At 44.2% G+C, this 13,526-nt stretch overlaps 1 protein-coding gene across 1 annotated transcript; it reads left to right on the forward strand.

Moving 5' to 3' along the window:
* The first annotated feature begins 4,676 nt into the window (after positions 1-4,676).
* Positions 4,677-8,870, forward strand: CCDC85B (coiled-coil domain containing 85B). The gene has a single exon (XM_086938079.1). The coding sequence runs from the start codon at positions 5,866-5,868 to the stop codon at positions 6,466-6,468; it is 603 nt and encodes a 200-aa protein (XP_086794205.1). The 5' UTR covers positions 4,677-5,865; the 3' UTR covers positions 6,469-8,870.
* The last annotated feature ends 4,656 nt before the right edge of the window (positions 8,871-13,526 follow it).

Here is a 13,526-nt window from a genome sequence, read left to right on the forward strand (position 1 = left end):
ATATTGTAGCCCTAAAGGCGGAGGCCAGTGGAAGGACACTGTCTGCGGAGACAGGAAACTGTACTTGGTCTAAGCTCCATTGATAACCAGACAACCAAAAGAACCGAAGAGAACGTGGATGCAGGAGGAGACCCTCACCAATGAGAAGCAAAATAGTGAGAGCAATGTGGGAGCTAACCAATGGTAAGTAACGTTAAGTATGGGGTGGACTCAAACCTGTTTCTATTTTTTTTTTTGCTTGCAAGAGATGTAATGTAATGTAAGGGACAATTGTATAGCGCAGCTATCACCCAACGGGTATCCGAAGTGATAGTACATGCATTGTCTAGATGAAACCTAAAAATAAAGAGACATACAGGTACCCATGCCCATGGACAAACATACATATAATCTCTCTTGGGTGGAAAACTGCATTAACCACATGGTCTAAACTACGTGTGCGGTTACAGTGCAAGCATTACCACACTTGCCTTTACCACGCATATTCCTTTACCATGCATTTTCCTTTAACATGCATGCCTTTACAGCGATTATTGTTGTAGGGCGGTAAAGGCATAAAGTGCTCTAGACTCAGAGCGAGTGGGTGGGAGGTGTTGGAGACTTGGAGGGACTTCCTGCCCGGATGAAATTGTGAGGAACGGGAAGGAACGGGATGCAGCTTGGTGAGTAGTTTTCTGGGCATGGTTGGGGTAGTTTTTAGGGCTGGGTTTTAGGGCTCAGGGCAGGTGGTTGGGGTACATTTTAGGGCTCTGGACGGTTTTAGAATGGGAGCTGGGGTGTTTTTATGGCAGGGAGGCCTGTTTTAGAGTTTAGAGCTGGGGGCAGGGTTGTTATCAGGGCTGGGGCCGGTTTTAGGGCTCAGGGCGGGGTCGTTTTTAGGGTTGGGGCCAGCTTTAGAGCTCAGTGGGTGGGCTGGGGTGTTTGTAAGTATGGAGTTGGGGTTGTTTTCAGGGCCGGGTTTTAGGGCTCAGTGCAGGGGGCTGAGGTGTAAGCTTTACCATGGATAAGCCTTTACCAATCATGCCTTTACAATGAAATTAGTTGTGAAGTCATGCATGGTAAAGATGCAGTCGTGGTAAAGACCGCCTTAAGGCATGAAATGTAATTGCATGCGTAGTTCCATCATACAACTCTCTTGGGCACAGATCAACAGACATACTAGTACCAAAGCAGAGGAAGGCATGTATAGATAACACATATAGACAAAGTTATAACCAGCAAGACATACTGACACATGGTCACAGAGAACATACAGAGGCACAGTCACAAGTGACACACATGAAAACTGACACATTATTGGCTTCTCCCTGACCACATCACTTATATGAAATTATGGAATTATGTAGTCTCCGTGCCCTTCTAAGGCCTGGCCTACTTGCAATGATCACCTGTAGGTGAAAATATAGTAACATCTGCATACTAATTCAGTCCTTCAACTTCTATATATATTATGTTATTAACATTGCAATTCAGTACCTGCAAGAGTATCAGCACTAATGCATTGTACATTGGGTCAATCATGTATCTCCATGAAGGCTGAACAACATATGTCCTGGACTGAAACTTCCTTTAAAAAATCATTAGTGTCAGATTATAAAATGTGTTGTTATTCGGAGTGAACTAAATGAAGCCTACAAATCTCAGAATAGACTGATTTGTTAAATGACAGCTTGGGACAAAAAGCATGCTGTTTGGCACATATGCTGCAATTTTACACACCTTCATACATTGCAGGCTATCTTTGTTTACTTTATGTGGTTTAGTTGTCTACACAAAGCATACCTATGGTATGTATGATGTTTGCAGTTTTGCTTATTTTAGTTGTATTGCTCTCACGAGAATAAACGTGGTTTCTATGTTTGCAACACAGATAGAAAATAGGAATTGCCTACCCTTTGGTATTCTGTTTTGCTTCAAACGTTATTATTAGTCTTTATCGGTATTTCTCTACAGACACTCAGGTTCCCATGCAATAAATCATTGTGGGGGATATAGGACTTGCTGAACTACTTCACAAACTGATGCTATTTGAGTTAGTAATCCTGCGACTTTCTCAGGGCTATAATTTCTAATGAAGTGCTTTTCTGCGTGGTGATACTTCCAACCCACATGTGGGTTCTGGTGAGAGTGGCAAACGCTATATATGCGTAACTCCTCGTTATATTCGTTCACGAGTGGACATCCGTTCTTTCTGCTATATCAGCTAAAGTACCGCTGCTCCGAACAGTTTCCTGTCCCCATCGTAACGGATGTCAACTCGTGAACGAATATAACGAGGAGTTATGCATATATAGCGTTTGCCACTCTCACCAGAGCCCACGTGTGGGTTGGAAGTATCACCACGCAGAAAAGCACTTCGTTGGAAATTATAGCCCTGAGAAAGTCGCAGGATTACTGCCTATAGCGACGAAACGCGTTGGCTGTAGTTGGCTGTTTGGAAGAAATCTGAATAAAGCAAGACAAGAATTTGAATTGAAGAATACATTGCTGCCCTATACTTTGATTGTGTTATATATGTGTATTATTGAAAAAGGGAAACTGTGCTTAAAATTATACGTGTTCTTGGGAATAAGAAATTGTTTTGTGAGAGTCTTGTCTCTCATCCTATGGAGTTTTGTGGTTCTCCATTCCTTTGAGCACCGTCAAATAAACTTTGGAGTTATCAAACTTTTAGTGCGATTCTAAACCTTAGGTGCCATAAACCTATGAGCATAACCACACTGCTTTTGTTTTGCTATTTGAGTTAAGAAACAACTTATGTAAACAGAAGATATTGCAACAAATGGCTGGCCCCAGAAAGCTTCATGTAAAGCCAGGACTTCTGTTCTTTTACGACACCACAAATGGAAACAGCAGATTTCACCTTAACAGCTAAACGTCACACTAATTCATGACACAAGCCTACCCCTCTTGCTGCACCAGCCACAAATTCTGCAATCAAACGCAGTGTATAGAAGTTCCATCTGGGTTTGACAAACAATTTGGCAAAAATGTTGCAAGCGGCTTTGAGCCAGATCTAAAATTGTACACCAGAAAGTCGCCATCAGCAGGAAACCTGAAAGTTACGAGGGATGGCTACATATGAAGCTGCAAATGTATTTCGGGAATCCATAATTTCACAATTACCTTTGTGATGGAACTTATTAACCTGCCAACTACAGTTTAATGGAAGGCACTAGCACATCTGATCAGCTAGACATACTTTGAATAGGACAGAAGTGCTACTCAGTAGAGAGGGTTTACCATCAATGGGGAAGCAAAGCCACTTATCAGCATGAATAAGATATTGTGGCTAGGAAGAGAAGGGTTGTGAATTGGTGCACGTAAAGCAGATTCTTTTCAAGGGCTCTCATATTACCACCTCAAACTCTTCCATTGGCAGAGTCAATTGAGTAGACACATTAGGTGTTGTCCTCTGAAGTCAAAGGCTTTGTGAACATTGATGTGATGCCCTCCTTCAAGGCTGGCCAGAGTAGTTGTGTTCTACCAGTGATGTGGTGCCTGTCAGCAGGTGAAAGTATCAATGGCTGTCTACTAGTGACATAGTATCTTCCACCAGGTAGCAACTGAAAGGGATGTATTTTCCTCATGATCTTCTGTTTTCCTACACATATGTTTAGTGAGTGACTGCTCCTGGTGATGGACAAGGTATTCGCCTACAGACGACAGCTACAATGGCTGTCTTCTCTTCTTGATGTGGTTGGTGTATTCCTCTTGAGAAGGACCATAATGGCTGTATTTTCCAATTATGCAGTTTCCACCTGTAGTGGCTGCATACTTATGACATAGTGTTCACCTACTGGAGAAGACGGCACTGATGTCTCTTTGTGGATTGCCATGCTGTATTTGAGGACAGCTGTACTAGTCCCCTTCTCTTGGTGTGGATGCTTCCTACAGGTTTGCCTTCCACTTGTTATCTTTTATTGATGCTGTGTCCTCATAGAGGTGAGGGTTTCAATTACTTTCTTAACCAGTTCTCCTCCTGCAAATAAGAGCTGAAGTGCTTGACCACTATCGATATGGGGTCCTCCAATGTTAGCTCTGTAGTTGCGGTCTTCTCGGAGTCATGTGGCAACCCCTGCAGAGGTTTGAAGTGGTTGTTTTCTCCATTTACCGATGACTGATATTAATTGTTTATTTGTACAGCACTTGATAACGCACCTCTGACGCAGTATAATAATAATACCGAGCCCTCCCCGTAATATGAGGTACCCCTTTCTGTGAGCGCCGGAACATTGGTCTCTATTTAGTGACCTAACGCCTGCAGCATAGAAACGGACTCGTTGTCTTCTCCTCTGAGGCAGCGGCTCCCAACACCTCACAAGCCCAAGCAATTGTGTATTTAGCCTAAAATAAGAGGATTCTTGCTATTAGGAGGATTTGGTCGAGGTCATTAACATAGTTTTCAGTCGCTCTAACCCCGAGGGTGGATAAAAGGGCCACTCTGGGGTAGGGAACAGGCAGGTGCCAAGACGCAATGAGGGCTGCTGTGTGCGTTATCGTTATGTAATAAATATTAACGCTCTGGAGTCGCCAGGTTGACCGTTGGTGTCCTCGCGGTCCGGTGGATGCGCGCGCTGGGAGGCGGCGTGCGTCCCCGCGCAGGTGCACGTCGCGTCGTCAGGACTGAGCCAGAGACCGCGCAGTGCGCCTCAGGCCGGGGATCCCAGCGCAGGAGACTGGGGCGCAGGTGGGGCCGCCCCCCGAGAGCCGCGGTGGGAACTCCCTCCATTGTTAAGCTGCTCGGACAGGATATCCTCTCGAGCCCAGGACGGAATTGTGTTTTTTTTTCACGGGCGGCTTTTAGCGACATCCTGACGTCAGTTTTTTTCCTCTTCCAATTCATTAGCTGCCGTGCCCCCTCCGCGCAGCATCGCCGAGCCCAGCGGGCGGGTCCCCCGTGGAGCTGCGGCACTGCCCGAGCGCCTCGGCTGCTCCTCCTTGGCTTCGCCATTCGCCGCCTCAGCTCCCTCCTCAGCTTTGTTCCCCGATTGACCTGCGCCTGCTCAGAGCTCGTCCACCCGCGGTCGGACCCAGGAGCCGTCGGCTGGGGCTCGATGCACCTCCATCGCTCGGAGATGGCTGTGATCCCGTCGCACAGCCTCCGCCCGGAGGCATCGGCCTGAGGAGATTGACTACCGGGCACCACCGTCAACGAGCCACCAGCTGTCTTCCGTGGTGGTCCTCTCTGCCAAGATGCTGCGGCTGGCGGAGCTCCAGCCGCGCAACATCGCTGCGGAATACCCCATCACCCACTGCCTCTCCCGGCCACCGCAGCCTGCCACCCGTGTCTGAGCCAAGAGGACACGGCTGAAGGCAAGCATCTCTGTCTGTTTCTCTCGCACCCACCATTAGCCAGGCTGAGAACACCGAAAGCCCACCTCATTTTGGGAAGTACCCCAGCGAGCTACAGTCTTTGGTCGAAACTGCTGCCAGCCATTGACAAAGCAGTTGGATCACCTGCTAAGACCATAGGATACCCCAGTAAAGGAGAGTTTTAATTTTTTGAGACACATTTTTTGGTGCTTGGATGTTTTCATGGCCCATTTTTTCCCTCTCCTTTGCAACAGACAGTAGCCTTAATCCTCTTGCTTGTTCATTAATCTCTCCTAGACATTCCTGCAATCCGGATTTGGAATGGATTAGGGGAGTGGGCAATTTTATTTAGTAACAGATGCAGTGGATTAATTTTTGTTCCTGCCGCTAGTCTTGGCTGATGTATTTTTCTCCGCTACATGGAATGCTGATTTAAGGAGGATTAATTCTACCCAAGGCTGTAAGTTTATTTTTTAGACTTGTACACCGATTGGTGGTTGAGCTCAAGCAGTCACACGTGCGCTCACAGTGTCTTTCCTGGACAGCAGAATGAGTGGTGAGCCAGACCTGCTCAGCAAGGACCTTTCCAAGATGTCTGATGAGGAGGTTCTTGCCTACAGCAAGGAGGATCTGGTACAAAAGCTGCGGAAGGAGGAATCCCAGAAGATTGCAGCCCTTATTCAGCGGGGTCGTCTAATCAAGGAGGTTAACAAGCAGCTACAGGAGCACCTAACTGAGATCCGTGAGCTCAAGCAGGTGAACCATCGCCTTCAAGAGGAGAACCAGGAGCTGCGTGAGCTCTGCTGCTTTCTGGATGATGACCGGCTCAAAGTTAAGACCCTTTCCCGTGAGTGGCAGCTTTTTGGTCATCATGCAGCCAAGGTGATGCGAGACGACCTGGGGGGCTACCTGAAGAAGCTGGCAGAGCTGGAGCGACTGCAGGGTGATTTGGTGAAGGAGAACGTGGACCTCAAGGAGCTGTGCCTGGTGCTAGAGGAAGAGTGCGTCAGCAGAGGCTCCGACCCCAGCCCCATTGGGTCATCCGAGCTCAGCCTACCTTGTGGGCCCCGTGACTTGGGCGATGGTAGCTCCAGCACAGGCAGCGTGGGCAGCCCCGACCAGCTACACATAGCCTGTTCGCCAGATGATTAATGTGCCTGAAGGGGTTGGAATGGGATGGGCAGTCTTGGTCGCTCAAAGACAATCAGTGAAATGTGTGGCGGCTACCAACAATGCTTGACCTAGAAGGACTTGCTCCACCTGAGGCCATGCGGTGGTAAGACGGAGCACATCCTTATCCTTGCTCAGCCCCCAGATGAATGTCTTGTCCAAGAGTGAGGCCAATGAGATGCAGTAATTGGAAAGATGGTCTCCTTTTGTGGCAGAGCATGAAAACGTTCTGTAGTCCATGAGGGCCTGCATGCTTGGTTAGCAAAAATGGTTGAGCAGGCCCAGTCTAGCCAGCCAGAGGTGCCAATGAGAAATGCCTAAATCAGGTACTTTCTCCCATCGGTGCCAACCCCTGCAGCGGGTGCTCCTGGTGCAGGGACACTCAGGGAGCAGGCACTCCCTCCTTTGCTTTCTGGTTACATCAAGGACCCACCTGCCATCACATCAAATTAAAAAAACTCAGGACAATGGCTTTTCTGCGGGCTGACATGCTTGCAGCCCCTGTCAGACTGATCTGCAGCAATACTGATTCGTAACGGCCGGTGTGATAGTTTTTTTAGGAGCCCCAATGGGGGCATTTTTCTGCTTGTTTCACAGGTCCGTTTTGCAGATTTCAGGGTTTTCTGTGTAAATGACTATTTTTGTTTGCTGGTTTGGATGGTTGTCCTGGAAGCAGAGGATTTTGGCATACCAATGTCAAAGTTGGTTTACAACAAGCCGTCTGGTATCAGTGATGGAGAAAAAAAGAAATAAATATGTTTTAAAGAATAAAATACCCCCTTTAAGTCGTTGTTTCTCAGCATGAGGTATGAGGTATATTTGCAAATATTTTGGATAGCAGTTGACTTTTTTCATAATTTTTCTTTGCTTCCCAAAGGTGGTCGTTTTGGGGGAATTTTAAGTGTTCCCCATATATTCTTCATGACACAAACTTAATTCAAAGTGTTTAATGTCCTCCAGCTCAAAATAGGTGATTTTGTTGTGATGGTCATATCCTTGAGGTTGTTATTAGAGGTCTTATTTCGCAATTATTTGTAATAGATAACCCGGCTCTTAACACATCTGGGCAGATTTGTCTATTGAAGTACATAGTGCTTAAGACTCAGTGGCTTTAGAGGCAATATTTGAGTGTTTGGGTCAAAAGATGATGGTTTTACTGTAAGCGTAGATTATTAGGAGTGAGAATGTGCAAACGTCTACAAGGCCATTAAAGCTGGCTAAGACTTACATCCTGCATTCCATGGTGTGAGACTCTATTGCTGTCAGTGGTACACAGGAAAGGCTTTTTCAGGGGGATTCGACTGCAGGAAGGTGATGTAAACCACCCCTAAATTCTGCTAATTCATTGACACAGCCAGAAAAGTAGATCTTCTTAATCTGAGGGGTGGGTCGAGCAGACAAACATCTGACATGCACTGCTGATGGTTGTAGAGAGGAAATGCATTGGCTCAGGGAAAGAAATATGTGGGAATGGAGGAGTGATTTAGTAATTATGGAAGGATTAAGGAGGGAAGCTGCTGCATGCTCTTCAGTACTTGGTGAATAATTAAGGGTAGCCTGAGGTACCAGCTTTTGATGGCTCTTTTAGGGTCACAGGACTTGAGGTAAGATGCAAGGACAGTAAGCAAACATGGCTGTCGGAGACATATTTATATATTTTGTTCCTACCCCTTGCCCTCTCCGTAGCCAGCTCAGCGGCAACTAGGATAACGTGTGGAACAAAAAATGGGACAACCTGGGGGTTAATCGAAGGGTGTGTAATATCTGTTCAGCTATCTCGGTATTTTTGATTAATTGAGCATGAGAGCTAGGAAGTTATGGAGGGAGGAGGGCAGAGGTGAAGAGGATGGGGTATAAGAATCAGATTAGACACAAAATGCTATAGTTAAGGAGAAATATCTGGGAACCGAGGGAGAGAGAAAGAGAAGGCTGGTAATTGAATGAGGAAGAAATTGTGGGTGAGATGATTACATAGAGAACAGAACGATAGAACAAACATTTGCAATGCATTCAGTCTCGCCTTTGGAATCTTATATGTATTTAGCTATGCAGCACATAGCCTGGGCGCTGAAACATCTACTGTTCTTTAACATGGAGGGAAAGTAAGTACCAAACTGTGTGACACCTCAGGTATGGGAACACATTCAGAGAAACATTGCCTTTCAGAGGGAAAGGGTATAGTCTAAAGCTCTGTTTTTAGTATAAAAGCATGGCTTTCGGTGGTCCTATCACTGAAAATACAAGATTTGAAAGAAATATTATTGTATACAGGTGTTCGTGGAAGACCATTTCTATTGACTGGAATCTTGAGAATGCTAAAGTGATTCTGGTATTTTACTAACCTCTGCGGTCGTTTTCCATCAAGAAAGTGAAATAGAGGCAGTTGACAGAAAAATTTAAAAAAAGAAAGTCCCTCAGCAGAAAGCAATTCTGGTATTTTACTGACCTCTGCTGTTCATTTTCTTTCAAGACAGTTAAATAGAGGCAGTTGAACAGAAAAAGTCCCTAAGCAGAAGCAGACAAGTCCTAGGGATGATCTCCAGAGCCCACAAAGTACATACACATATAAGTATATACTAAAGTATATACAAGAGGTCTTGAATGCTCAACCTAAAAAGGGGATGTAAGTAAATTAACAGTGGTAGCAGGAGGTAGGATCTCCAATAGGAGGAGATAAATTGGTTCAGTATTGGCAGTGATGTAGTGAGAAGACCTAAGGGAGGAAGCAGATATATGTTACATATGTCAATAAATGGATCTGCAAAGCTGTGGCAGCTCTTATAAATCCATGAGTCACACCAATAAAATACTATCGAATTGAATTGGGAGACCGGAGGGAGAGATGCACAGAAGGAAAAGGGGAGGAGGTGAATAACGATATTTGAGGGGGGGGGGAAAGGGAGGAAGAAGTAGCAGAAGGTGGGAAAAAAGATTTGTAGAAGAGCTTAGAGGAAATTAGAGCACAACAAAATTGAGAAAACAAGATTGCCTTATTTAGTTACGGATCTGGAAAAGCTTGAAGCGGGTCAGGAAAGGATTGATAGAAATTGTTGCACTGAACAGAGACAGGGATTGGATAAGACCTAACAATACAGCGTGAGAGAGAGAAAGGGTGGAGAAATAGGTGTACATGGAGTGGAATGGAGGAAGGAAAAGGGAGCGAGAAACTCATACAGGTGAAGATAGGAGGAAGGAGGTGGAGGAAAGAGTGGAAGAAAGAGGGGCAGACATGATGAGGAAGGCAAGTAAATAATCACGACAGAAGATTGATGATGGAAGGGAGAGAGAAATGGTAGTTTGACTTGGAAAGAAGGAGAACAACTTAGAGTAGGAGGGAAGTTGCAAAAGGTGGAGAGCAGGCAAGAGAAGGACTGAGAAAGATGTGCAAATGCAGAGCACAACAGACAGTCACAGAACAATTTAAAATCTGCTGAACAGAGAAGACAAGCGGGTTTGGCAAGAGAGGAGATGAGTTAGTGTGACATAACTACGTTTTTGGTGGCGGCTCTGTGGCACCTTGGTTATTTAATGCTAATTGACTGATCCCTCTAAAAATCTGCAAATTCTATTAGTATCATATTCTGCACCTGTAGTAAGGTTGAGCGTGGCAGGTTTGAGGTTATGATCTTAAATGGTTCTTGCAAATCCAATAATGAACCCAAATCAAGGGCAGACTTGTAGTATTGTATGCAAGTGTTTTCTTTCATATTCTAGGTGAACACCACACCATGCAGTATACAGAATAGGTTACCTCTGAACACAGCCTCCCCAATTGGGATTTCTTAGGTCACTTGGGTTTTCTTTTCTTTTTATTCATTGTTTTGTCCAGTGCCACATGCTGATGGCTTGTTGCAGAGGGTTGGCTTGCATTCATATAGGTAAGTGCAACTTCATTTACATATTTGCGGGAATCCAAATAGGATCGCAAGTTGCTCCATCTGTATGATCGCAGAATTGCACTGTGAGTGGCTATTATGTTCTATTTCATTTAACATGCTCCCCCGTCACACCTTGAAAGAACATTCTAGAAATGAAACTCAGAAACACCATAGTTCATTTTGTAACCAAAACAACGTTAATCAGAAATCTTTCATCCCTTAGTGGCATTGGCATTCTGTAAAATAAATAAATAGGTAATAAAAATTTGATGCAATTTATTTAACATTTCTTGAGATTGAAAAAGCTAATGACGAAGACCGTAAAATTGACTAAACATCAAATGTCCTACACTTTGCTCTTTAGGAACTGATTGAAACGTATCTACCTTTATAGCTACTACATGATGATGTCTGAAAGTATTCTTTTCAAGAGAGAGGTACAGGAGCTTGTTGGATCTAGGATGATATAGGGCATTAATGTCCTTCAATGTAAGATTTTATTGTGAATGCATATTTTGCAAAAAAAACACTTATATAGAGGAGCACCAACGTTATCAAACTTCAAAAATACTAACGTTTACCACTTACAGTATCTATGCAAGCGTTAACAACTCTTGGCCCAGTCCGAATAAGAAGCTTTGTGTAGATGGGAGATGCTTATGTAGGATGAGGGTGGAGCACTCCCAGGAAAGGTGAGATTTTTTGGAACCTTAACCAGATAATCTCAGGACTTTTAAACTTAAGTGAATGAACATGAATAAAGGAATGAATGAACACTTTATTGTTTGGTTAATTAAAACAATTACAAATTAAAAACATCAATAAAGATACAGCCTGTTAACATAGTCTATGAAAACACCCAAATATGAAATCCATTTCACATAGAGACCTGGAATCCGGGTCCGTACCACGCCTATGGAAACAAAAGTTAAAAAGTTACATTTGTTTACTTTTGTGAAACTGTAAGGTCATCGTTGTAATTATTTTCACTGAATTTCAAGTAGTTTTGTAATGCTATTCCTTCATTTTATTTTATAGATCGCTGCTGTCGTCTTCTTTCATTTATATGTTATGTGATAGAGATCTCAAACGGGAGTGTAATTTATCTTTTATTTATTAAAAAACACACTGAACTGAATTTCATTAGTCGAAATTCTGCAGATAGTTCTATTTAAGCTGTGAAACCATGCATGGTAAGTTCGTAAAGTTCTCGTCATCCTTTTCTCAGCTACAGAGTCCTAATCGAGTCTAATATGTGCTAAAGCTCGACTATGTTAGAAGGCTAGAAAGTTTTTTCTAATCTTATTTGTGGAGTAGGTTTGCACTCAATAAAAACACATTCATTTAAGATGAGCAATCAAATGAGACAGACCCGGTTTATCTGTGCCGAGCGGGTCCTGCATTTACATTCCTTCCTTCGTTTTATGATCTTATACAATGAGTCACAAACCCTTAAACTTGTCCTGCACCTCTACATTTTGAATCCCTGATGTCACATGTAGGGAGGCTATACCGGTGATTTTCCAATTCAAAATGTATTTAAGCTCTTCACTTGTTTTTCCTTTGCATGTCTTGTTTGGTTCTTTACCTAGTTTTGCTTGCCGAAATATCAGAAAATCATAAAGAACTTATTACGAGTTAGGTGGTTCAACCGTCCTAACACTGTGGCGCCAGGAGACCACTGCCCCAGTGGTCTATAGACCCCTGTATTACGCGTTTACCACGGTGACCATGGTGTGGCTGCAGAGATTTTGCAGCGGTGGTGATTATTTTTCCACATGTATCGATGCCTGTGTGAGCATTTTAACAGTATATGTGGTGATGCACACATTTGCATTATACATGTGGAAAAATACCACCTACCCATTGCCGGTGTTCGACCCGTATGTAGGAAGTATAGGCAATGGGTATATAGTACAAAAAGGGCTCACCTGTACATCGCCCAAACAAGGTCGGAATCCTTGGAGTGAAGTTGCTGCTGTGAAGGGGGGCCTGAAGAAAGGGATCCACGTCAAACTCAAGCCGAAAGAATAAGGGATAAATACGCACCCCAATTCCTTTGTTTCTGCTGACTTGAGGGTGGAGGTCTCACCGCTGCAGTCAGCTCGTGTAAAAGCCAGCTCATAATACGGATGGCGGAGAAACTCCCCTGTACCATCCTATGGCAGCTGCCTCCCTGACCGTGACCCCGTGGTCTGTGGTGCGCTGACGGTGTCAGCTGTTCAGCCACTGTCTTCCCAAATGCAATCCGCACAACTCGTAATACGGCCGTCGGACTGCCATGCTCACTGCATGTGGACCTGAGCCAGGGGTACCGCGGTCCATGGACTGCAAAACTCCTAATAAGGCGCTGAATCTCCTTTATACAGATACAGAGAGTGTGTACAATTGTTTAATGTGATTTTAAAATTGCTCAATCCAATTTGTCTTTCACCTCCTACCCATACATCTGCATGGTACATTTTCTTTCCATTGTCTGATGATGTTGCTTCCTCTCTCCCCGAGCTCTCTGGCATTGTGTCATCACTTTCCTTGTCAGCAACAGGATTGGGAAGTGAAACGCCTAATCGGTTGAACAAAAGTAAAGACAAATTTAGTCTTTGGAGAAAATTTGTTTCATTATTTCAAGGTTTTTATAATGTGTTTAATACCTCTGTTTGCCAACTGCTTTGGATGCTGGGGGGAAGAAGTACGAACGGCCGACCGAAATACAATATGGGAGGGTATTCTGATTCAGAAGGTCTAGTTTATTCCTGCCCATGATTTGCTCTTGATGTGTATGAATGTGGGGCGATATCATCAGATAATTCGTTCTTAGCCTCCCAAGGTTGCAGAAAGTAAACTTTGGGTGTTGACTGGTATTTCAAATGGAGAGCATTGGGAAAAGGATTGGTGGCTCAGTGTGCACTTCAGGCGTGGGTTCCTCTATTTGTATGTGCTTCTGTAAAGTAGGTAAGCAGAACAAATTTGTTTTTAGGTCCCTCTGAAACCAAGTCTATGTTTTGGTAAAGAATGAGTTGCAGTGAATTGGAACTTGAAAGTTTAGGGACTTGTGCATTTTTGGGCCTCTGTATGTCTGAGGAGGCTGATGGTAGTGAATTGACAGGATTGGAAGCTTTAGATAAGTATCCTGGAAAGGGACCCGGCTTTATGTAGTACGGA

This window comes from Lissotriton vulgaris, chromosome 9 (genome assembly GCF_964263255.1).
Source record: "Lissotriton vulgaris chromosome 9, aLisVul1.2, whole genome shotgun sequence".
Lineage (NCBI taxonomy): Eukaryota > Metazoa > Chordata > Amphibia > Caudata > Salamandridae > Lissotriton > Lissotriton vulgaris.